At 41.4% G+C, this 24,364-nt stretch overlaps 3 protein-coding genes across 4 annotated transcripts; 1 reads left to right on the top strand and 2 right to left on the bottom strand.

Annotated features, from left to right (window-relative positions):
• Positions 1-67: 67 nt before the first annotated feature.
• On the top strand, positions 68-2,172 carry LOC146633129 (tryptase-2-like). Its single transcript, XM_085352019.1, has 5 exons — positions 68-147; positions 327-507; positions 1,040-1,302; positions 1,512-1,648; positions 1,848-2,172. Exons 1-5 carry the CDS (start codon positions 93-95, stop codon positions 2,025-2,027), a joined length of 816 nt encoding a protein of 271 aa, XP_085208145.1. The 5' UTR covers positions 68-92; the 3' UTR covers positions 2,028-2,172.
• Positions 2,173-6,824: 4,652 nt separating this feature from the next.
• Positions 6,825-15,633, bottom strand: dus1l (dihydrouridine synthase 1-like (S. cerevisiae)). The gene is made up of 14 exons (XM_085352020.1): positions 15,598-15,633; positions 14,432-14,673; positions 13,997-14,105; positions 13,790-13,840; positions 13,533-13,645; positions 12,910-12,992; positions 12,655-12,758; positions 12,411-12,558; positions 11,690-11,786; positions 9,710-9,798; positions 9,431-9,597; positions 7,654-7,691; positions 7,350-7,425; positions 6,825-7,055 (listed from the first exon to the last, which is right to left on the bottom strand). Exons 2-14 carry the CDS (start codon positions 14,666-14,668, stop codon positions 6,898-6,900), a joined length of 1,470 nt encoding a protein of 489 aa, XP_085208146.1. The 5' UTR covers positions 14,669-14,673; positions 15,598-15,633; the 3' UTR covers positions 6,825-6,897.
• A 3,130-nt stretch (positions 15,634-18,763) lies between these two features.
• On the bottom strand, positions 18,764-24,029 carry slc16a3a (solute carrier family 16 member 3a). Of its 2 annotated transcripts, XM_085352023.1 has the most exons (6): positions 23,807-24,029; positions 22,952-23,095; positions 21,581-22,200; positions 21,316-21,496; positions 19,004-19,179; positions 18,764-18,967 (listed from the first exon to the last, which is right to left on the bottom strand). In XM_085352023.1, exons 1-6 carry the CDS (start codon positions 24,027-24,029, stop codon positions 18,764-18,766), a joined length of 1,548 nt encoding a protein of 515 aa, XP_085208149.1. The 2 variants fall into 2 exon arrangements, with proteins under 2 accessions (XP_085208149.1, XP_085208147.1); XM_085352021.1 differs by having other exon boundaries at positions 18,764-19,179.
• Between the last annotated feature and the right edge of the window lie 335 nt (positions 24,030-24,364).

Below are 24,364 nucleotides of genomic sequence, written 5' to 3' on the forward strand. Positions count from 1 at the left end.
ATGATAGTCATCTCTCCAGCAGTGCATATAAAGCTGCACTTGTTCCCCCCTCACCACACAGAGGTACTGCTACACTGTTCTTCATCACGGCCATGGCTTTCTGCAAACTTCTGCTAACTGTGTTGGTACTGCTGCACAACAGTGATGGTGAGAGAGAAAAATGCTGAACCTTAATTTCCCAACTCCAGAGCCCAGATTTCAGAGTGCAGCCTCGATAGACTGATGCTCTAATGTTTATCATCCATTCTGAGCAAAATAGCAAACATGGGATTTAATTTTCTTAGATGCCTCAAACTTACATCCAGCATTTTGTTTGTGTTTTTCAGGTCTACTGGGAAATGAAGTGAGGAGCTCCATCATTGGTGCAGAGGATGCCAAAAAGGAAAGTTGGCCATGGATGGTTCACCTCAACATGACATCTAAAGATTCGAAATTGGTGAAATGGGGCTGCGGCGGCACCGTCGTTGCAAAGCAGTGGGTGCTGACTTCTGCACAGTGCGTGGCTAAGTAAGTCTGTGTGTGTTTGCAGAAACGTGTCTCATTATTTTTATGAACATCCTCCAGAGCAGTCATAACAAAAAAGCTTCACACTGCATGTGAGTATTTTGGGGGAATAATTACTCATAGGGACGTTCACTGTTGGCCAATAAAGACAAAATCATTTCAGGACACTTTCTGACAAGTGTCCTGAAATGGTCTGACAAGTTAGGTGAGTGGGCCTAACTTGTCAGACCTGGAGGCCTCAGTCAGTATTTAAATACACCATATGCACATTTCAGCACCTTAAGCTGTGTTTTTAGTGAGTAGCTGCATATTTACACACCCAGCAGACACCGCATCAAGTCCAAACTAATGTAATGTTTACTCCACTGCAGCTCCTTTTCTTTTAATTCCTGCCAACTATGAAAAAACATGCGCAGCCCTTTAAACTGCTGAATGCACCAGTGTCCACAAAACCCATGTGTAGTGTTGTTTTGTTGAAGGCTTGGTCATTCCAAAATACATGAGACTTAATGTGTGTGTTTCTCTTGTCATGCAGTTATGATCATCGTCGATCGTTCGTTGTTGTCGGCGCATATCAGCTGCAAAAGGCGGCTCACCGTTACATGGGTATAGCCAATATTGTTCCATACCGAGACCTGGGCTACAGCAACTACGAAAATGACATTGCTCTGATCAAGCTGAAGAAAGCGATTACATTTTCAAAAGATGTTGCACCAGTGGCTCTGCCTGACAAGGATGACACCTTTGGTCCATCATCTGAGTGCTGGATCACTGGCTGGGGGGAAGTGGGAAATGGTGGTAAGTTAAGCACAGAAAGTAGGCTTTAAAATGTTCACGCTGTAAAAGGCAGGCTCACAGATCCATTGTAAATTGCCATACTGTCACCAGTAAACTGTATTTAATTGTGTATAAACATAGCCTACGTCCATACTTTGCATAGTAAGGTACTTCACAGATAAGAAACATCACCTTTCTGTCACTTCCATACTTTTCCTGTGTGTCCACAGTTCCACTGAAAGCTCCAGAAACACTTCAGCAGCTCAAGATTTCCATCATCTCTCAGAGTACCTGTAAGGAGAGGCTTCCTCAGATAGCCTCTAATACACTATGCACAAATGACAGCAAGGGAAGGGGTGCCTGCAAAGTGAGTTTTTCCCTTTTTTTAGTCTTTTGCATTTAATCAAATGGATTATTACCACTTTGAAATAAACAAACACTTTTTGATTTATCACACATGAAGTACTTTACTTTCAGTCAGCTGAATTGACAGAAACTAGTAGTTACTCGTTACTTTGGAGTTTATTGTTGAATCTAAGTCTAAGTTGTGTGTTTTGCTTCCACAGGGAGACTATGGTGGTCCACTGGTGTGCCGTAAAGGGGGGAAATTAGTTCAGGTGGGAGTCATGAGTTCTGGTGGTTGTGGCCCCAAGGACGGCCCTGGCGTCTGTACTGAGGTTGCAAAGTATCTGACCTTCATAAACGACTACATCCACCGTCCTGGGAAAGCTCCAGCTGAGATGTGAACTCCTCAGAAACCGACACTGCCCGCTGTACTCATCTCATAAGCTGTCTTACTTTTAGCTTCTTTCCTGTAAAGCACTGTCACTCCATGGTAATGGTAGCTGACTGTGGCTCAGTTAACAGATTTCTTTGCATTAAAGCTTTAAAGCATCACTTTAGTGTCTCTTTGTGATTTGAAGAATTCCTGTTCACATGTTTCAAAAAAGGCACTGATGACACCCCCACGTCCATAGCAACGCCTTCCTTGGATACATAGTTATATGTGTGCAAATTTTTCAATCTGATTTTTAGCATTTTTACAAGTCTATATTAAATACTGGGCCGGTTCTAGACAGGCATACATGAGGGGGCAGAGAGAAATGTAAAGACAAGACAACACTCTTTGCAGTCGTCTTTTCTTGCATCATTTCTCCTTGTGTCCTTTCATCTCCTCCTTCTCCGTCACCTCATCCACCTGATTCATTTCTGTGTTGTAACTACTCTGCAGTGACTAAATGTCATAACAACAGTTTGTTAATTGGATAAAATCAACTGTTATCTTTTCTTTCTTTCTTCTACTTTAGTAAATGTCCAGGTGAACAAAGGTGCTCCCTCTTCAGGAGACAAAGTGTACATATCACTTATCTTTGACAGCTTGCAGATGGTATAAAACTTTCTTTTTACAATGACAGACTTTTACCGCTTTGTTCTCACTTTTATTTATTTTGTTTTATTAAATACCTTTTAACTTTTCAGAATTTACACTCAAACCCAACCCATAATAGCCACACAGTGCACTTTGCAAATCCAACCAGCAGACTTGGGTGGGCGGGATCTAGTCTATGGTCTGCATGTTTGACACCCCTTAAATATTACATCATAGAAAGTCTCATTTTTGACACATTTGAAAGAGAGTCTTTCCAAATTTCGTTCACAATTTGACCACCTTGATTTGACCACTAGATGGCACTCTGCGCTCAAAAATATTTATAGTGTATATCCAACAACAGGAACAGAATAAACTGATGCGGTCAGAGGCACGTCATTCTTTTGACTAATTCTCATATTAACATGTAAAAAATAAAATAAAATACAGTATGCAGTATGGAACAATAACTAAAACAGATGTGTTCAATATTAATTTTGTGTTATTTATAACACAAAAGGTGTGTAGTCTAAGGAGCTTGAAAAGAAAAGCGTCTGGGCTTCTTTAGGTTGCTTGAAGATGGTTCACCTCTCATCTGAGAAGCTTCAGTTCTAAGGTCAAATGGTGGAGAGTCCCAGATTTAAACCTAGTGGGAGTGACCCCCCACAGAGGGACAAAAGGACCCACTGATGATCCTCTACCTAATCACATGAGCCAACGTTTAAAACTGGGTGTGGGTCCCAATCAGCCAGGGTTTCGGGTGAGCTCACTGTGAAACCTGGCCCCACCCTATCATGTGATTTCCTGAGGTCAGATGGCCCAGGATGTGAGTGGGCGTTAAGGCGTCTGGGAAGGGATCTCAAAACTGGATTATAGATGGAAGAGAGTTGGTGTCGTAAACCCCCGCCTCTGTTCAAAGATGGTCGCTCACAGTGGACATAGATGGCTTCTTTCACTCCTCTTTCAAACCATCTGTCCTCTCTGTCCAAAATGTGAACATTGGCATCCTCGAAAGAGTGACCTTTGACCTTTAGATGCAGATGGACTGCTGAGTCTTGTCCTGTGGAGGTGGCTCTTCTGTGTTGTGCCATGCGCTTGTGAAGTGGCTGTTTGGTCTCTCCAATGTAGAGGTCTGAGCATTCCTCGCTGCACTGTACAGCATACACCACATTGTTAAGTCTGTGTTTTGGAGTTTTGTCTTTCGGGTGAACCAGTTTTTGTCTGAGCGTGTTGCTGGGTCTGAAATACACTGGGATGTCATGCTTGGAGAAAACTCTCCTGAGTTTCTCTGATACACCGGCTACATAGGGGATGACAATGTTGTTGCATCTGTCCTTCTTATCCTCCCTCGCTGGTGTCTGGTCTTCTTTTCTGTGCCTCTTTGCTGACTTTAAGAACGCCCATTTAGGATAGCCGCACGTTTTGAGTGCTTCCTTTACATGTGTGTGTTCCTTCTTTTTCCCTTCAGGCTTAGAGGGAACATGGTGTAGGGTCCTGATTACTCCAAGTCTGTGTTCCAGAGGGTGATGGGAGTCAAAAAGGAGGTACTATTTGTGGGGAAACTCCCACTGGGTTTAAATATGGGACTCTCCACCATTTGACCTTAGAACTGAAGAAGCTTCTCGGATGAGAGGTGAAACGTCTTCAAGCAACTCAAAGTTCAGACGCTTTTCTTTCCAAGCTCCTTCGACCCCGCATGCTACAAACTTTACTCGAGTCATTTAGACAGCCGTTAGCACATGATTCTCCTTATGGGGACCTGATATGTTTAATATGCTGCTGAGAATATAGCCCAGAAGAAGCGTATAGTATAGCTTTTATTTTGGAAAGAGCCATTTCTCTGTAATAAACTCTCTTTTCCAAAGATGAGTGATTTCTCGATCAGATAGATTTTTTTATTATTATTTTGTTGTTTCAGCAACATTAAATTTAAAAACTGTACTTTTGAGTTAAAATATATATTTATAATTTTAATAAATGACAAATTAAAAAGGCATGAACTTTTTTTGTATCGAAAAAATATCGAACTGTGACACCAAAGTATCGAACCGAACCGTGAATTTTGTGTATCGTTGCACCCTTAGTATTAATGTTTATTTTTATAAACACAATTTATGTTAGCATAGATGACGCACCTTGCTTTAAAATACTGCATTGTACCAGCTGCAAAGGCTATAAGAAAAACCAATATGAAAAGCAGGAAATAAAATCGACAGGTTTACCAATTTGTCATAAATAAAAAAAAATTTAAAAATAAGAAAAAACGTAAACAGGAAGCTACTGGAGCCTGCAACCAAAATTCATGTTTTTTTTTAAAAATTGGATCTAAAATAGCTCATAACAGTAAATACTTTCCAGCTATTTTAGGGCATAAGTAATAAAAAAAATATTGGAATTAGTTAAAGCATTTTTGGGCTTGCTTAGGTGGTCCTGTTAGTAAACAAGCTAGTTACCAAGGAGACAAAGACATCAATGCCACCCAAACAGCAACCTGAAAACGTGAAGCAAAAACTGCAGTTCCTGGATTCGCCACTTGAGGCTGTCAGTCACCAAACACTTTGCTAAAATGCTTTACAATATTAAAAGTGCATTTACTGTCTGCTGTAAAAATGGTTTGGACCTTTGTTGTAGTGTCAATAGATTTTTTCTCTGAATCTGAACACCTCTAAGACTTAACATTAGGGACTTTACCACAATGTTGAACAGGAGTCCTGTTAATCCGAGTTACCTGGATTTAGCATTTTTGTGAGTTTTGCACCTTTTGAAGCATTTTTAAATGGCATTAGTCCAAGAAGTTTGTGCTAAAGGCTGACGAGTGCAATTTATGACTTCTTTACTTTGTCCCTTATTAGCAGGTTTGTGTGAGAGCCATATGCATGTGGATGACGCTTGCTAACCAAACTAAGCAGAGCTAGTTCACAACTTAACTCTTCCACCCAAAAGGACTTTTTAAAAATTACAATGGGAAGAATTAAAATGTATTTTCAAAAATTCAGAGTCCAGAAACCAGAGGGTGATTTCATTATAGCTCCGTCCATTACAGATAAAAATCTATATATTTGTTCATCTGTGTTGCCAAATTTACAGTTGCCCCCAACCTTTGACAGTGTGGGGCCAACTACCACAAAACACACATCCTCTTTGATGTCCATTGTACCTTATTACCCTGTATACACAAGAGCATGTTTTACTCAGCAGCAGAGGGAGCGCTGAATTGTGTCCTTTATGCTCAAGTTCTGGACAGACAGTGATTTCATTCAAAAGGCACACAGTGCACTATGGCTAATCTTAATGAAAAATAAAGAAAGTAACCACATTTATGACTTTAATTAAACACATATAGACAGGTAGATGCTGCATCCAGTCATGTCAGAAGAGCTTGCTCAGGCGATACTAAGGCTTCTGACCAGCTCCTGTATGAAACGCCACTTATTTTAAATATATGTCAAACTAAGAAATAAGTAAAGTTCCACTTGTGAGAACTGGTTTTATATTTTACTTCTGACTGAATTAAAATGGATTCTGTCATGTTTGAACAAGAAGATGAACGCTTTAATCAAAGTAATGTATATGAGCCTGAAAATGACACTTATCAGTCCCTATGATGGGTTAGGTAGTCCTAACTTGTCAGAATGCTTCAAAGCATTAACGTGACAGACATTAACGTGTGTGCTTGAGTTGTACATACAAAATTAAGCACACTAAACATCTTGTACCATAAGTACAGTTGCAGCATTTGAACAATCGAAACTGCTTCAGGATCCTTTTACAGTTCAAGTACTTAGAAACTCTAACTGTGTTCTGCCTCCACAGAGAAATAAGCAAAAGGAGACCGTGCTCTCCCTGAGCTATATATGTATGTATATGTTGGCACAGTGTTCCAGTGAACAGCAGTTGAGCAATGCAGCATCTACATGTGTGTATAACACATCTGCCACCAACAAGTTACTAAATCTTTCCCTGTGAAGACTCACCAACAACTTTGGGCAAAATAATGTCTTTAGAATATCTGTCCTTAAAAAATAAATAAATTATATTTGAACCACTGCCAGTCCCCCGCCCCGACTGCTTATTCACCTAGAAATCCCTTTTACATAAAAATAAGCTTTTATTTTTTGGTCTGTTGATTGATGACACTTCACCATCAGTCCCAAACAGACTACTTAGCTGCACCGACTACTGCATGCACTACTTCCACCCTCCAGTGAGTGTGTGGCTTGTGCACGCAGAGATGGCTGCAGTCCTGCTCATAGTAGCAGCCGAGGCTCCTCCAGTTCCCTTCTTGAATCCTGCAGAGGCTGAGGAATGTGGTCGCTTCTCTCCACCTCTGTTGTGGATCTCTCCGCCTGCTCCTTCTCCTCTGCTTTCCGTTTCTCTGCCTTGGTCTTGAACCTCAGCCCGTGGCCTGTTAAACACAGGAAATAAACACATTTATATCACAGATGAGTCGATCCTTTTCATTTCTTGTTTTTTCTTTTTCTTGATTGTGGATTCACAATCTGGATAATTGCTGTATTGTATTGCTGTGGACTGTGTAACCCAGTCTAACACATTAATGTCCTAACATGTGGCGGTAATAAACTCTGGGAGTCTTTGTGTCAATAAATCAGCAGACAGTGTGATTAGAAATCATATCCACTACACAGGATCAACACACAGCACCTCATGAGTGAGTGAGTGTGTGTACGTACACACTTACTTGGACAGTCTGCCACTTCTTTGTAAGCCTTCTTCTTACAGCAGCCTCGACAAAGGCTGAAGACGCACTTATTTCCCTGCAGAGGAAAGTAAAAGCTCACAGGATTCAGGCTAACGATCAAATAAAAGCAAATTAAGTGGCTTAATCTCAAAAGCGGTGCGAATGGAACAAAACAAAGAATTTCTAACTAAATGTCATGTCTAACCTTTATGAAAATGTGCTTGAGCAACTGACAATTGAATCTAATAGCTCATCTTTTAATCTGTTGTCCAAACTAGAAGGTCAGTGTTTGAATTCTGCTTACCTTTGGGTTACCACATTGTTCACATTTGATGTATTTGGCTGCAGGAAGAAATAAGATGCACATTAGTGACCAGTGACTCACATTTTCAATGAGGAACTTGACAATTTACAAGACCGGTCAAAAGTCTTACAGCACCCCAATTTTTCCAGTTATTTATTGCAATTCAAGTCCAATGAAAAGTTTGAAATGGTACAAAGGTAAATGGTGAACTGCCAGAAGTTTAATAAAAAAAAAAGAAAAAAAAAAAAAAAAAAAAAAAAAAAAGGTAAGGTTACACAAAACTGAAAAATATGTACATAATGTACAAAAGGCCTTTTTCAGAGAACACAATATGGGTTAACAATTTAAAGCCGTTCTGCAGCAATGGAGGTTGATCAAGCTGGTGCTACTAATTCCTACAGGTGTTCCAACTTTTCTGGATTACTTACTGTGGCGGGGCGTGGGTGGCGGCGCCACAGCAGGGAAGGCGAATGCACCTGTGCGGCATCACAATCACACCTCGCCAGCTTCAGAGTGGTGTAGGGTCCCGTCATGGGGTTGCTGTCGATGTGTGTGCCTGGCAGCCGCAAAGCTGCAGCCCATTGTAAGTGTACAGCAACCGTGTGTGGGAAAAGTGGTTGAATAAAGATGCAACAAAGCATGGTCTGCCGTGGTCATTTACACTTACAACCCCCTCTGTCTGCATAAAAGCAGTGTGGTAACATACACTTGTGAGCATCACCTGAAAGTATTGTACTGCAGAAAATTCTGTGTTGCTACAAAGATGGCGTGAATAGGGGAATTAACAATGGAAGCGAGACAGACCATCAAACACTTAAAAATGTTATTCCTACAGAGAAATTGGAAAGAAGGTCAAGGTGTCAGTGAGCACAGTTTCCTTCAACATCAAAAGGCCTCAGAAACTGTGACAGGAAGAGGCCACAACTGAATCAGAGGACAAGTTTCTGAGAGTTAACCGCCTTGTGTGATCAGCGGCTCACAGAACAACAGCTTCAAGCACAGCTTAATAGTGGTATAGAAAGCAAGTCTCAGTCTCAACTGTGAAGAGAAGACTTCGAGCTGCAGGTATGACAGGACGAGTTGCAGCAAGAAAGCCATCGCTAAGACGTCAGAATAAGACAAAGAGGCTTGCCTGGGCCATGAAACCCCACCAGTGGAAGACTGGAAGTCTTGAATTTGAAATCTTCAACATGTAGGATCTTTGTACGCCATCAAGTAGGCGAAAGGATGGTTCCTCAGTGTGGCGCATCAACTGTCAAAGATGGAGGAGGAAGAGTGATGGTCTGGGGCTTTTTTTTTACTGGATCCAGGGTCGGCGACTTGTACAGAGTGATGAACTAAAACGGCTGCCACAGCATTCTGCAGTGCCATGCAATACTCTCTGGTTTGTGCCTAGAAAATAGTCGGGGTTCATCCTACAGCAAGATAATGACCATCGAGTCTCCATCGAGCTGGTTTGGGATGAACTGGACAGAAGAGTGAAAGCAAAGCGACCTATGAGTGCCACATTTATGGGACCTTCTGCAACAGATTGGGAAGGACTTTCTGAAGAATATTTGATTTCTATTGTAGAAAGACTCCCACGGGTGTGTTCAGCTGTTATATCTGTCAAAAGTAGATACTTTTTTTTTAAAACTCCAATTCCGTATTTGTACAATGCTTTCATTTCAGAGTGCAATGAGACATTAAAATGCATAATTTTCAATTAGAAAAACTGGAAAAATTGGGGTGTTCTAAGACTTTTGACCAGCAGGTTAAGTTGACAGCACAAACTTACGTTTCTGTTCGGGGCAGAAGTTCTTTTTGGGGTTGCGGGATCTCTTCTTCTGCTTGTTTTTAGAGAGTGTGTCAGCTGACTCACAGTCCTCCAGTGCCCTCTTCTGACAAACTGTCTTTTTCAACACTGATGCCTGGCTGTTACCGTTGGTAACCGTCTCTTTTGGCCTGTAACGTGATCATCCATCAGTGAGAAATCTTTTGAGAAGTGTGTTCATGGATCAAAAGATGTGCATTACTTTCTTTTTACTGAAGTAAGTAGAGATGTGTTGTGACTTACACTGGTCTGACATATGGCTGGCAGATCCAGTGGGGGAAAGGAAGTCCGCTTTCTTTATCTTCTGAATCTTTTCCTTTGGCTATCTCCTCCTGAATAGACAGAAAGCCACAGTCAGGAAACTTTCAGTGCCGCAATGTCTCGATGCATGCTCAATCATCCAGGTAAATAAATCCCAAAAGGTACGTCCAGATGAACAGAATCAACCTTTTGGGAGGGTGCCATAACATCACACAAACCCATTGGCTGCATTTCAAACTAAAATATAGCAAAAATGTAAAAAGTCTATGCTAATGAATCTAATAATTTTTTCCTTCTTTTTTTAGAATTACAAAAACTTCCCAACTTGTGGAAAGGACAGTAAACACTTTCTACACTATGACATACAAATCAAAGGTCATGTGACCCTGAACAAGCAGCAACTGAACAAGCTGAAGCTCTAAACCAGGGGTGAGGAACTCCAGGCCTCAAGGGCCGGTGTCCTGCAGGTTTTAGATCTCACCCTGGGTCAACACACCTGAACCAAATAATTAGTTCTTTACTAAGTAGGACCGTGTGACATGACCAAATCTCATATCCTGATATAAGACATTTATCGTCCCGACAACGATATAAACCACAAACATTTTTCCTTTTTTGTAAAGTCTGTGAATCTCGGGCAGCTCAACTTGCGTGAAGTGTTTCCAGCTGGGCGTTGTATACCTGGAGTCGACTGTTTTGACCGATGCATGAAACGATACATTTTTAGACATAAGTTGTAACGTCTGCCATTTTCTTTCTGAGTATTTATTACATGCGGGGAAAAAGCCTGTTCTAATGTTTGAGTTTAAGGGTTATTTTGAGCACCTGACGGCTCTTTTTTGCTTCTCATCCGTAAACTCTCTCCATACTCTTTTACGTGACTCTTGCGTAGGTGGTAGAAGAGGTTTGTCATGTTTGAGTCCATGGTGGAAACCAGTTTGCAGCAAAATTTGCATCGCACAGTTTTCTACTCCGTGTCAGACTTTTCATAACCAAACCATGTCCATGCTACAGAGGCAGCCCCTTGTTTAGGAATAAGGTCCTTGGTTTTTTTTTTTTTTACTGGTCCTTCTGTTTGTCATCATTTCAGTTTATTGCTAACGACAACGCATAAAAACAGTCGCTTGTCCATCCGTAGTGTGGTTATTTTAATTATAAGAGAAAGAGAGAACGTTAAGAAATTCATATAGCCACTACAGTGACCATCAAAACGATGAAAAAAAAAAAAAAATATTGCCGTAAACGGTTTATGTTGCGACACCACGAAACAAACGATAGCGTAAAACGAAACGATAGACGTTTTCGTATCGCCATCTGATATATATCGTTATATCAAACAGTCCTAACTTCAAGACATGTTGAGGAGGTCATTTAGCCATTTAAATCAGCTGTGTTGGATCAAGGACACATGTAAACCTGCAGGACACCGGCCCTCAGGCCTGGAGTTGGACACCCCTGCTCTAAGCAGTTATACACCCCTGCTCTAAGCAGTTATACATGGTGTCAGTGCCGCTTTCCTTAAAGCTTAAAAAAATCAACAGACAACATCAGGTTAATATCAGCATTTGACTGAAATATTAGTGTCTGCCTCTAAAAATCGAACTTTCTTGCACCTTGTAGGTGTTAAGGCTGTGATGACATCTTGACTACATGTGAAAACTATAGAGGAAATGGGTCATGGTGAGTTTCTAATGCAACACAAAGTCTACTTGCTACCGAACAATGCACCTCATTATCACATCATTCCACGGATTCTTTGGGAACTGTGTTGCTGAAATGCCTGTAGTACACAGACATGACTGCAGTCTACCCACTACACAGCACAGAACTATATAAAAACATACAATGATTACTTTAATAATGTCCGTCTGCTTCTGGTTTCACCTCTGTCGCTATGGTAATGCTGAGCTCTTAGCTACCTCCTCAGTTGTGCATATTTGAAAGGATGTTTCCTGTTTGTACCTGACAGCGAAGCCTCAGCTGTTTGCTAACGTCAGCCAAACCCTCCAGAGTCTTCACCTTGGCCAACTCCTCCCTCAGGTCCTGGTGGATCTGCAGCCTGAACAGACACATGCATGCAGCATGCAGGAAAGGTCACATTTTAAAGCAGTACTGCTGAGCTATAGCAGGAAGAAACATTGTGTATGTTTCCTACCCTGTACTAGATCACTCAATGAACAGCGAGCATGAAATATGATCTGGTGCAGTTATGTTTAAACTCAGTAACTGGGTAGACATGACACGCTATCATTTAGTCTATTAGGAACTACTGAGACCTTCCTGGTGTCATGCCCGATGTTAAAATAAGCACAGAGGACAGATGTTCATGTATGCTGGCACCTGAAATGTGTTGTAGGTCATCACAGAGAAAGTTTGATCCACCACAGCTTGTATAGGAAAAGATGGACACTGTGATGTCACTTATTGGCCCTGATGTTTTAAAACACACATAATAGACGAGGGGCGGAGCTCCTAAACCAGACTTTATCGTTTTTTATTACTCCACACTGTGTAAAATTAAAATCATGTTGTATTCAGTAATTTAAACTAATGACTGAGGCAATAAACTCATCAGCAAGTATTTTTTTGAGCTTATAAATCAAAGAAGCCATATTTGACTCTTGGACCAGTAGCATTTCTGGGAAACAGAATCTCCAAGTGCAGGAGGCAAAGAGAGACATACGTGTGATGCCACAGCTTGAAGAGGTGGGCTCGAACATAGGACAGCGTACATGGAGGATACCGCTTCACCACCTCTAGATACTCCTCAGCCATTTCCCACACCGGGGGGCTGCGGCCTTCAAACAGCGCTGGGTTATGGAGGTTCCCCTCTAAGAACAATACAACACAGAAATTGTGGTTGCTATGGTCGTCATCGTCACATCAGGGAAGAAAAGTAATAAATAAAACAAACTCCTGCTCCTGACCTGCACTCATCACTCCCTGCACGCCTGTTTCCTGAATGCAGCGCTCCACATCACTGAGGTGCTGGATGTTGCCGTTAGCAAATACTGGAATATTTACCGCCTGCCTGTAACAAATCACAGAAGTCAATATACATTAATGTTATTTGGCTCATCAGATTTTGCTTTAATATCAAAGCTACTGCATTTAATTATTAGTTAGGAAACATTGGAAACAGGAATCCATCCCACATCAGATACAGAAGACGAGCAGCTCACCGTACAGCCTTTATGTGCTCCCAGCTAGCGATACCTGTCATGGCGCCTTTCTGGTCTTTGGTTCTGCCGTGCACTGTCAGCAGCTGGGAGACACGTCAAGACCCATCAACACAGATTTATTCTAATGCTTCTGGAAACACCATTTAAAGCAAACACACAAATCAACAGTCAGAAATGAAAATAAACTATGCAGCTGTGCGTTACGCTCGTTCAGTGAAGCGTAAAACAAAGATGGCCGAGCCACACCAAACATCAGATTTGCTGAATTTACTCCTCATCACTGCTCCAGTTTAAAAAATGATTTTCTAATGTAACACACTGTTTTCTGTGCATGTAGTTTTCCTTAAAAGCTCTTATTTGTAAAAGGACTTTACATAGAAATGGAACACATCCTTAAAAATACATACTGGCAAAGTTTGCTTATGGTGACTTTTACAATAGCCCAGCTTCAGCCCGCTCGTCTGTGTCTTTCTATACACTGTACGAAGCTCAACTTAGAAAAATCTTCCCCCCCCCCTTACAACAACAGCTAAAGTAAAAGGACAATTCTGTTTCTGCTACAGACTGGGAAGTGACAAGCCGGAGAGCTGGCAAACTCATTCAAATTACTGCAGAGGTCATACCTGACATCCAGCTTTCTCGAGCATCTGGGCATAGCGGACTGTTTTTTCAACCTCCTTGAACACACGGATCTTGCACGTGATTGGCACTTTGAGCTTTTCGTTGGCTAAGCTGACTGACAAATAAGGGGAAAGTTTAGGTGCCTGAGATTAAACTGATTAAACAAACAGAAGATGTGGGAAAAATGTTTTTGCATCATGAATATTCGTGAAAACATTATGTCCAACAACAGTCTTCAGTCACACAAACACAGACTTACCCATTTTTTCCAACAGGTCCCATTCATCTTGTAGAAAAACTCCATAGTGTCCTTAAAAAAAAAAAAAGAAAAGAGAAAAGAAAAACATCAGTGTCAAGTTCCCCTTTCAATCGTCTGCAAGTTTGGCAACACTATTCTTTCTGATGCAATCTTTAAGAAATGGTAACGTAAGAAATTCATGGGTTCATATATGAATGAAAGGTTTACCTCTCTTAGCGATCATCTGTGGACAGCCCAGGTTGAGATCAATGGCGTCACAATAATCCTGAGCCAGCAAAGCTGCCTGAAGGAACACCTCTGGATCATTGGCACAAAACTGACACACAGAGGATGGAACACTGATTTAGATTAGGCAACAGCCGATGAAGTGATTAAGGTGATGTAATGGTTACATTTGTTTCTTTCTTTCTTTGCCTCTGATAAGGAGGTTTTGAAATGGGCAAAACTGAAAATTTAAATTAAAAATGGACAAATAACAAAAGCCTGCACTTTGAATTTTTTTTACTGCACCACAAACGTCTTGAAGTTTAAAAAGAAAATAAATAAATAGAAAATACAAAACTATTAAAAGCATTTTTAAATTACTGATATTACTATTTAAAAACAAACAAACAAAGAACTCAACTCAGTGTTGATTCTCACCTGTGCAATAAGAGGGCTGTCCTCCTCACAAACTTCATTGTAGAGGTTTTCCCTCCTGTAGTTGGCGTCACGGACAAACACCTGAGCATGCAGCATGGGGGTGTAGCAAAGCTGAGCACCGTGTCGGCGGCTAAGCAAACGCCAAGCCAGCTCACTCTGGTCCACCATGGGAGCCACCACATAGCGTGCTTCTTTCAGAGTTTTCCTCCAAAACTCAAAGCCCTGAAGTTTGGCCATCACAGCTGACTTTGAGAGAAAAGGAAGGATAAGAGGTAAATGGACTGGTTCTTATACAGCTTTTCTACTCTACCTGAGCATCCAATGCTCTTTCTATGCCGGTGCTTTCTAGCTAACATTCTCACACGTTCATTCAAACAACTGGGGGCAAGCATCTTGTCCAAGGATGTTTGGCATAAAGACTGGAGCAGTCAGGGATCGAACCATCAACCTTGTTATTAGTAGATGACCTCCTGAGCTGCACAGGTAAAAAGTTATTTTCCTGCAGTTTCAACACAAAAACTCATCAAGGCATAAGTTTTTGAAAAACTAGCCAACTACTCCAAACCCTGTCAATATAGCTAAAATAAATAATAAAACAATAACGTAGAAGCAGGAAGAATAAGCAGAGGTAGCCCATCAGGTAAATGTGTAACAGATACATTTTTTGATTCTCCATGGGGAGAATCAACCCCAACCAAATGTCCAGTGTTTAGCCTCTGACCCTTCAACGCTGTCTGGGGATTTTACTTTCAGGGCTTCATTCCTGACTGTGTTATTGGGCTGCAGTATAATTATAGTAGTGAACTGTCCGTTTTCTTTTTATTTATATTTGGTTTAAATCGTCCACTTATTATTCAAATTAATTAACGAAAGTGTACTCTTTATTTTTCCATGACAATTGGACAAATTGTGGCTCCAGTGTCTCTAGCATGTATCACTGACTCTTCAACTGTGCCTGAACTGTGTCAACATGTAGCTAGCAAAGCTAACCGCAGGGAACAGACATGTACCGCATGATGTCCCACCGTAGTAAGAAACACAGCCACCAGCTGAGAAACAGAGAAAATATCCCAACATAATGATACATCTCTAAGACATTTACGTTTAACCTTGCTCATGTGTTGACTGCACCTATTTAAAAATCTAGGAATTAGGGTTTTTTTCACCTGTAGTCCTGGCGTAGCACTTTCCAACTATGTGTAACAGCGAAACATCGCCGGTCGGAAACCTTTTTCAGTTTCCCCCGCTTGTTCTTCTTCGTCTGCTTAAAAGCAGTTGGCATCAGTCTACGTCAGTGTTTTACTGACCCCATGTGCTGTGGTGCATGGAAGCACCAGACGAAACAATAAATCTACAGTACACGTACAATGACCGTACATATGTGATTATTTTAAGTGTTCGGCATTTTAAATCTCACTTAAGAAAAAGTGCATAACTGCTTGTCATGCAAACAATTATTTTTGCAATTATATTATATTACTTTCTGTGTGCAGTTTGCATGTTCTCCCCGGGTACTCCGGCTTCCTCCCGCAGGCCAAAGACATGCACTTTGTGGGGATAGGTTAATTGAAAAATCTAAATTGCCGACAGGTGTGATGAATGTGAGTGTGAATGGTTGTCTGTCCCTGTGTGTTAGCCCTGCAACAGACTGGCGACCTGTCCAGGGTGTACCCCGCCTCTCGCGCTATGACACCTGGGATAGGCTCCAGCACCAAAAGGATATGCGATGGATGGATGGAAAAATATAGAGGTACTATGTTTAGTTTTAATATCTGTTAGTTTGGTCAAAATGTTATTGCAATTTGCCTGATGAGGTATTCATGGGATGTCTACAAGACTGTGAGTGCACTGCCTTTTGTAAGTCTGGCCTCTGACACACACCATCCACACAAAAACAAAAACAACACTGAAACTATATTAAATGTAAAATAAAACAATTTCCAGTAATGTATTTAATGGGGTGGCACAGGCGAGAGAACAAGAACATAGTGAGGGTGTTGTGAAACAGACATTCTCTTGTTTAATGGTGTTGGGCCAATCATATTTTAGGTCACCCCACGGACCATGTGGCCAATGATTTCTGAGTCAATTCTTGTGCAATTCTAAAATGTAATTTTCTAAATAAAGTTTTCTTACATAAATACATAAATAATATAGATTTAAACAGACACTTGAACACAGGTATTTAGATTACATTTTTATAGTCAAGACATTTACACAGTCGTAAAGATTTATTTCTGCATTAGAACATATGGTTTCCACACAAAATAGAGTCAAATCATTTAGAACAAAAGTCTGGATCGGTCGTATTTGACTGATGTGACATTCAGCAGGAATTAGTAGTAAGGTGCAAACAGCGACATTATTCCATTTTCGGATTAACAGTCAACATGGTAACACAGTTAATGGAATAAAAACAAAAACAACATAAGCTCACATAGTCACATATCTCCTCACCACCTGTTTAACTGCAGCTTCACACAGAAATGCAAATACTCTACATTCAAATAACACTGACTCGTGTTTTAGCTTTAAACAACAAAACGAAGACAAAGCATAACAATCAGCGACAAGCTCTGTTTGTTTAAAACACAACATATAACATACACAATTTAAAAGAAACAAGACGTCCAGCATTTATTGCAGGCAGGTTGCTGTTGTGGTAGGCCGTCCTACAAACCAGTCAACCTTTTAAATGATCCAAATGTAACCATTATGGCCCTTTACTAATCTAAGTGGCACACAAAGCCCCACTCACTCATCTTTGCATGAGAAATCACCCGTCACCATGGATACTGACAGATCTCAATGTTCACCCAGCTGTTGTGTTATATTTCCTGCTGTCTCCTTACTGAATTGTAACAATCCCGTTTGATTTCAACTTAGATGTTATTTATTGATTCTTAGATTTTACTTAAAGTAATGGTCTGAGAGAACCGATGGTTATGAATCCAAGTATTGCAAACACAGCTGAGAAAATGTATTTCAGGAAGCACCCTGCAGCTTTTTTTCAGTTACCGATTTAGACATAGAGCAGTAGTTACTATAGTCACTCTCTTTTAGCTACGTGTTTGGTCTTTATCCAAATCTGAGAGATATAATATTTATAACAGAAAATATGTTTCTTTTTTCTCCTCACTGTAAAACAACTTCCTGGTAGGTGCCTGCAAAAGTTATACAAAATAACATAATAGTAATAGTAATGGTAAAAGTCTGCACAGTTCCATCCCAGGAGTTCCTTTCATGTTTTCTGCCATCTTTCAAACATTCACTAAGTTTGCATCTCTGCACTTATTTCTGTGAAAATTAAAACGAGTGACACAAAGCCAAAACAATCCCTTTAATGTTCTGTTTCACTGAAACACAAACAGTACAGGCAGTACAAAGCATGTAGGCAACATGAGGGAAAAGCTTTATAGTCATCAGTAAATCGATCCTAAGGGGACACACATATAGTCAGCCTGTCCTTTGGTCCATACAAACATACTGCGTCTTTATCCTATCTGTATATAATTTGCTTTGTAGCGTAACTTGGTGCTTTTGGGGGATGAACAACACAATCAGCACATTAAGCCCAACAACAGATACCCACAGTCAAACACATGTACCACAGTGCATTGAAAACATCTGATGCTTGATAGTGAAGGAGGGTAAGAGAGACTGGTACCTTCAACCAAAAGCACCTCAGACTGAACCGACTGCTTCCTTCTTTAAAACATCACACTTTTAACTAATCCTAACATCACAGTGAAGCTACAAATAATATTTGGAGCCTGCTTCTAATCCACACACAGCTACCACTTGACTGGGAACAACCTTTAGAAAGTTCGTCCTAAAAAACATAGTTTTATCAATCTCAATGGTGACGGCACAGATCAGGTGGGAAGATCATTTTCAGCTTTGGACATCGGGTGGAGAAGAGCTTCTGGTCATTACACAACCATCATTACATAAAGCTTTCCTGACCCTTTAAAACAAGCTGAATCAACCATTTACACAACATTTACTGAATTTCTCATGTGTTTTTTTTTTTTTCAAGTAAAAACACAGAATATTCTTTCAAATTATCCCTCAACTTTATTTGCTGGTGGCTTTTAACATGAACTGTATAGACAAGGCAGTGTTGTGACAGCTAACCACACTAAAAACATCTAGAGATAAAATATTGCTCACAGAACTATTAGTATTTGATACGGCAGTGACTCTAATCTGCCATATCAGACACGAACACCTGGGTTAAACACTACATCATGGGGAATAACTATCCAGTACGGTGTGGTCCCGTTCACGTCACTGAGCTGTGTGGAAAATAATCCCGTCTTCTACCCATTTTCACAGGCATGTTTCAGGACTGGGGGTCATGCCACCATTTAGTTGGGGCTCTTTCAAGAACTTTTCCACTTCCTGTGAGTCCACTGTTACGCTCTTTGGCCTGACCTCGTCTACTTTTTCTTTGTCTTTTTCCTCCTCCTCCTTCAACTCCTTCGATACCTCCCTCTTTGTTTCCTTCTCTTGCTCCTCTCTCTCTCCCTTCTCCTCTTCATCATTTACCTCCAAAGGCCTGCTGCATACTTCTGTCTTGGTGTCATCTGTGACTGTGATGCACTCAAGTTTGTGAGATGGCTCCTGGGGCTTCCTTTTGATAAAGAAGAAGTTGCAGGTAGCTAGAACCACAGCGGAGAGGACCACCTCGCTTCCTGCCAGCAGGAAGACGTACATGTATTTCTTGGTGGCATCGAGCAGTCGGCCTGAAACGGAAGAACACAGTGAAAGATGCAATTATATAGTAGAAATGATTTCGCTTCATTTGTGGCGATGCTGGTTTAAATAAACATATAGTGACACGTTTATGGATTCTTTAGAATTATCTGAATTTCTGCACTCATAACTCATAAAATGTGCTTAAATCATCCTGTACAATAAAACTGTAGACAGAAAGTAACTAACCCTAACATATGAACAGTTTTTATGAAGTATACATGCAGTCCAATTTAAAAAAAAAAAAAAAAAAAACTAAGTGCATGTTTACCAGTCCAAAGCAATTAAAAGGGTATGTACCCACATAGCAAGCAGGTCTGGCCCGGATCTGGTGTCAAGCTGGCACTTCTGACTGACCGGTGTCATGGCAGAGTGTTTGTCAACCAGATGTGCGCTAGGTCTGGCAATGACGCCACTGTTTATGCGATGGCATGCCATATCTGGCTCGATTATGTATGTGGCCCAGGCCCATAGAAAACAGGTCTTCCCTGGGTCCGGCATCAGGTGGCACTTCTGACTGACTGGTGTCATGGCAGGGTGTATGTCAACCAGATGTGGGCCAGGTCTGGCAGTGATGGCACTGTTTATGTTCCTATTGTCCTATTTTAGTTAGAAGACTCAAATGCCATGTTGCAATACTACACTGCTATGGTAGCCAACGTTTCAAATGCAGGTTTGACAGGTTTGTGAGTGTACACTTTGTCCAAAACTTAGTGACGGTTTACTCATCTTTGCCAGTGGATGGCTGTAGCTCAGGAGGTAGAGCAGGTCACCGACTGATCGGGAGGTTAGTGGTTCCCTGTCTCCTCCAGTCTGCATGTCAAGAGTGTTTATGTGAATGAATGTAGTTAGGAAGCACTCAGTTTAGAGAAAGTGTGCGATTGGGTGAATGTGACATGTTGTATAGAGCACTTCTGGCGCATGTTGTTATTACATGGCTTGATTAAGGTGCACATTAGGCTGACATCTGGGGCCAGAGCTGAAACAGTTCTGGGCCAGCAGTGTGTCTACAACTAGCCCGTGGCTGCACACAACTTACACATGGCCCACATACCACAAAGAATGACGGCCCTTTGGTGGCCCAGATCAGGTTTGCCAGAGGTAATGTGAACACCTCTTTAAAAATCATTTTGGCAGTTTACCAGCCTGGTCTTTACTGGCTACAATTAGCATGTTCATGACTGTCCAGGGTAGAAAAAGATGAACAAGTATGAACAATGTCCTCTGGACAGATAAAACCAAAGTGGAGATGGCCATTAGGCACAGCGCTACATCTCATGCACGGTGGTGGAGGAGTGAGGATTTGTGTTTGTTTTGTTGCAGCGGGATGTTGACCCCAAGCACGGCAGCCAAGCTGCAACAGAATATATGAAAAAAAGTGTTGCAATGGATCTCAACCTGATTTAAACGCTGTGGTGGGACCTTAAGAGAGCTGTGCTTAATTGAATGCCAGCAAACCTCCATGACCTGAAGTAATGCTGTAAAGAAGAGTGGGTGAAAATCTTAAATCTTTCACATGATTTGAGATAGTGATACAGTGGTACAGAGAACAGTTACTTCAAGTTATTTTTGTTAACAGTGGTTCTACAGCTACTGAACTGTGTATAAGACATGAGCCAATTAAATAATCACTAAAGTCCCAACTATGACCCGTTGGTCTTGGATACAACCTCATATCTTCCTGTTGGGCTCACGATCAACAGCTACTACCAAATAAAACAAGTCTTCCTTTTAAACGCAGACTTCACGGAGGCCAAATGTAAACTCAAAAGCAGCTTTATTGCTGACACAAGGGAAATGATGCAAAACTATACTGGGACATGTATGAACAAGTAAACAAAGAGGCAAACTGGGAAACACACAGCCATGAATGAGGGAGACTGCGACACTCGACAGAAGAAAACAAAAGGCTTAAATACACAGGGAATGACGAGGGAACAGGAAGCTCATGAGGAACACAGCTGGGACACAAAACATAAACATAACACATGAGACAGGGTACCGTCAAAGTAAGAGAAGCAAAGCAAAACATGGCACAGATGGGAGACTACCAAAGTAAAACAGGAAGTAACGGGAACACACACACAGAGGCACTGGGTCAAATGGCCCAGGATGCTGACACTGACCTGCACCCGGTGGCCCCACCAGCACAGCAATGGCCTCCATGAGGAGCACAAGGCCAATGGCACTGGAGAACTTCTCAGTACCGACAATTGCCATGAGAACTTCAAATTGTAGGGCACCCACCATCCCATAGGAGACGCCAAAAAAGACACAGAATACCACCAGAGAGGCATAGTCTTTGGCCTGGGAACAAACACAAAATAATGAACAGAAACCTTCAATGTTTGGACTTCATTTTCCAGTTCAAGGAAGTATGTGATCACTCACCTGTGAGCCAATCAGGTCAGTGACTCCATTGAAGAGCATAGCAAAGCTGAAGAGGTAGACGCAGCGAGGCCGGACCCATTTGAGTCCAGCGATTATACCGCACGTTGGCCGTGCAAAAATATCAATGAATCCCAGGATAGTAAGCAGTAAAGCAGATTTGGTGTCTTCATTTCCCAGCTCCTTAGCGTAACTAACAACAAACACAGGAGGCACGAACAGTCCCAGCACCATGATGGATGCCGCCACAGTATAGATGACAAAGCCACCATCTTTAAACACTGAGAAGTCCAGAAGTTTGGCTTTTGACTTCTTCTTCTCCTCTTTCACCTCTTCCTCCTTGTCATTGTCCTCTTCGAAGCTCTTGGCCTTGAGGTTCTTTGGGGCCACCAGAGGCTTCATGAGGGCCCCGCACACACAGCAGTTCAGCAGGATACCACCAAGGATAAGAAATCCTCCCCTCCATCCATACTGATACTGAAGTACCTGTCCCAGTGGCGAGAGGCAGCAAAGGGCCACGGGGCTTCCTGCTGCTGAAAGGCCATTGGCCAGAGGACGCTTCTCGCTGAAGTAGCGGTTCAACATAATCAGAGAAGGTTGGAAGTTCAGGGCTAATCCAAGACCTGCAGCAAATAAAAGAAAGGGTTACACTCTTCAGCCTTTTTAACTTGAACTTACCTGCTTTCATTAACATAGTTTTCTTTTTCCCTACATTTCTACATGATATGGAGACAAAGCATTTCAAGATGTTTCTAACCTTACTCTAATGTTTGAGATATGCTCATGCAGAACTTGTTTACATGACATCAGCCATATGATTTAATATATCTTAATGGGTATAATGATGCAAACTTTCTGACAGCATCTCCTGTAAAGTATTTGTGGTGTTGTTACCTTGAAACCTTTGTACCACTAACCTACATTACGGTTTCAAATGCTGCTCAATGATCCGATAAGCACCTGCGGTGGAGTATACTTTCACTGTAACCTTAACCCAGGCGGCACACTGGGGTGTTCTCATTATCAAAGCTGCAGGCTTGTCTCAGTTAAACACAAGGTGTCCTTTGGTGAAGGGGCTTATTTGACCCCAGACCACAATATTTCCCAAACTTAACCAAGTAGTTGTAAGCCGGTGTACCTTACAAAGCACCTTTTGGTGTTTATAAACCTAAGCAGCTTATAAAAAGCCCAATGGGGGAGGGAGCAGGAAGGAAAAACAAATGCAGAGCAAGCAGGGATAATTTGATTATGATGTATTGAAATATAGGAAAAACATTAATGCATTCTTCTAACAATTGTTTTGTAATCTATTCTTAATTTATTGGGCGTAAAGCATTGTGTGATTTTATTTGACAATGTACAAGTGTTCGTGACCTGTAATGACTCCAGCAGTGAGGTAGATGTGGATGATACTTGTGGCAAAGGAGGCCAGAATCATTCCCAGAGAGGCAAAGAGGCCCCCCACCATCATGACTGGACGACAGCCTAAGCGGTTCACCAGCACGCTGCACAGGGGACCTGGACAAAGTGTAACATAGTATGACTGCATGCATCAGGCGCAGTGTGCAGCACATGAAAAGAAAAGCGGCGAGTATTAAGGTACAAACACAAGCATTTTCCAAAATTTCACATTTTATATCATTGTTAATATGATATAAAATATCCCTCTGAGAATATGCAGATACATTATTTTCAAAATGAGATCATCAAATCCTCGAGCTAACCCTTATTTCTTTACACAAAGCTCAAGAAACGAACCAGTGTTTGTGTCTGCACGTCAGACAAATTTGCAAAGAGACACTTTTTAATTAACACACAATTTGTTCCAATTTCTTAATCTGAATCTTAGGGTGATGCCATGGATTACACAGTTTGACAGCAAAAAATAATAATTTTTGCACCAATAAGTCGATTCGCAAAGAGCTATTAGCTGAAAACATGACATCTGAGCATGGTGTGTGTTTCCCCTCTTTCTGTCCTGCTCACGCTTCCGGGATTACTGTTATGTTTGATCCAGGGCTGCAGACTGTGGAGTTTTGTTCTGTGCCTGTCTCCAGTGTTCAGTGCTCAATCAAAACAAATGTTTAGGATGAAATGGGGCAAAAGGGAGTTTCAAAAAGCTTCTATTGCAGTATTTTTTAAATTAAAGAACTGCATAGGTACATAATGCTTCCAAGTACAAAGAGTTAAAAAAAATGTGAATACTGAATACAAAGGGTAGCAGCCTACCTGTGCCATAGAGCATGGCCAGCAGTATGGAGGAGATCCATGCAGTGTCGCTGTATCCAACACCAAACTCCCTGATCAGCTCTTTGAAAAATACGCTGATCGCTTTTGGGAAAGCATAGGAGAAGCCTGTGATGACAAAACAGCCAGCCAGCACTGCCCAGCCCCAGCCTCCGTCTGGAGCCTTCACCCTGGAATCACCCACATCCAATGCAACACCTCCCATAGTTCTTTAGGGCTATATCTTAAAGAAGGCAAATGGAGAAGCTGGAAAAAATAAATAAAAGCAACAGCAAGATGGGGATTTAGTTTGTGTCTAATTCAGTCCTGCATGAAGTGCCTATGTTCTAATAACTGCAACAACATCTGTTCTCTGTAATTATGAAGAATCAGAGAGGTGCATGGTACTCTAAGCATGGCTAGCTCTCAGTTCACAAGTCTTCACTGTGATACATCATGTGCATCAACAGCTCTAGACTCAAGTTATGCTGATTGGCAGAGAAGAAAGATTTTTAGTAGACAGGATCTGTGAACACCCACAAAGAATCAAAACTGTCAAAT

The sequence above is a fragment of the Diplotaxodon limnothrissa genome, linkage group LG4, assembly GCF_057381915.1.
Source record: "Diplotaxodon limnothrissa isolate DT_005_m linkage group LG4, D_limnothrissa_male_GT1.1, whole genome shotgun sequence".
Classification (NCBI taxonomy): Eukaryota; Metazoa; Chordata; class Actinopteri; order Cichliformes; family Cichlidae; genus Diplotaxodon; species Diplotaxodon limnothrissa.

What these genes read in the sequence shown, in the direction of transcription:
- LOC146633129 (XM_085352019.1), top strand. Translation starts at nt 93, where the DNA reads ATGGCTTTCTGCAAACTTCTGCTAACTGTGTTGGTACTGCTGCACAAC. An exon ending in TCTGCACAGTGCGTGGCTAA is followed by an intron (nt 508 to 1,039) that starts GTAAGTCTGTGT and finishes CTTGTCATGCAG; the next exon opens with TTATGATCATCGTCGATCGT. An exon ending in GGGGGAAGTGGGAAATGGTG is followed by an intron (nt 1,303 to 1,511) that starts GTAAGTTAAGCA and finishes GTGTGTCCACAG; the next exon opens with TTCCACTGAAAGCTCCAGAA.
- dus1l (XM_085352020.1), bottom strand. Translation starts at nt 14,668, where the DNA reads ATGGCCAAACTTCAGGGCTTTGAGTTTTGGAGGAAAACTCTGAAAGAA. An exon ending in GCAGGGAGTGATGAGTGCAG is followed by an intron (nt 12,559 to 12,654) that starts GTCAGGAGCAGG and finishes TATTGTTCTTAG; the next exon opens with AGGGGAACCTCCATAACCCA. An exon ending in AGAAGTGGCAGACTGTCCAA is followed by an intron (nt 7,056 to 7,349) that starts GTAAGTGTGTAC and finishes TGTGTTTAACAG; the next exon opens with GCCACGGGCTGAGGTTCAAG.
- slc16a3a (XM_085352021.1), bottom strand. Translation starts at nt 24,029, where the DNA reads ATGGGAGGTGTTGCATTGGATGTGGGTGATTCCAGGGTGAAGGCTCCA. An exon ending in CTGACCTGATTGGCTCACAG is followed by an intron (nt 21,497 to 21,580) that starts GTGAGTGATCAC and finishes GTTTGTTCCCAG; the next exon opens with GCCAAAGACTATGCCTCTCT. An exon ending in GGTGGGGCCACCGGGTGCAG is followed by an intron (nt 19,180 to 21,315) that starts GTCAGTGTCAGC and finishes CTTCCGTTTCAG; the next exon opens with GCCGACTGCTCGATGCCACC.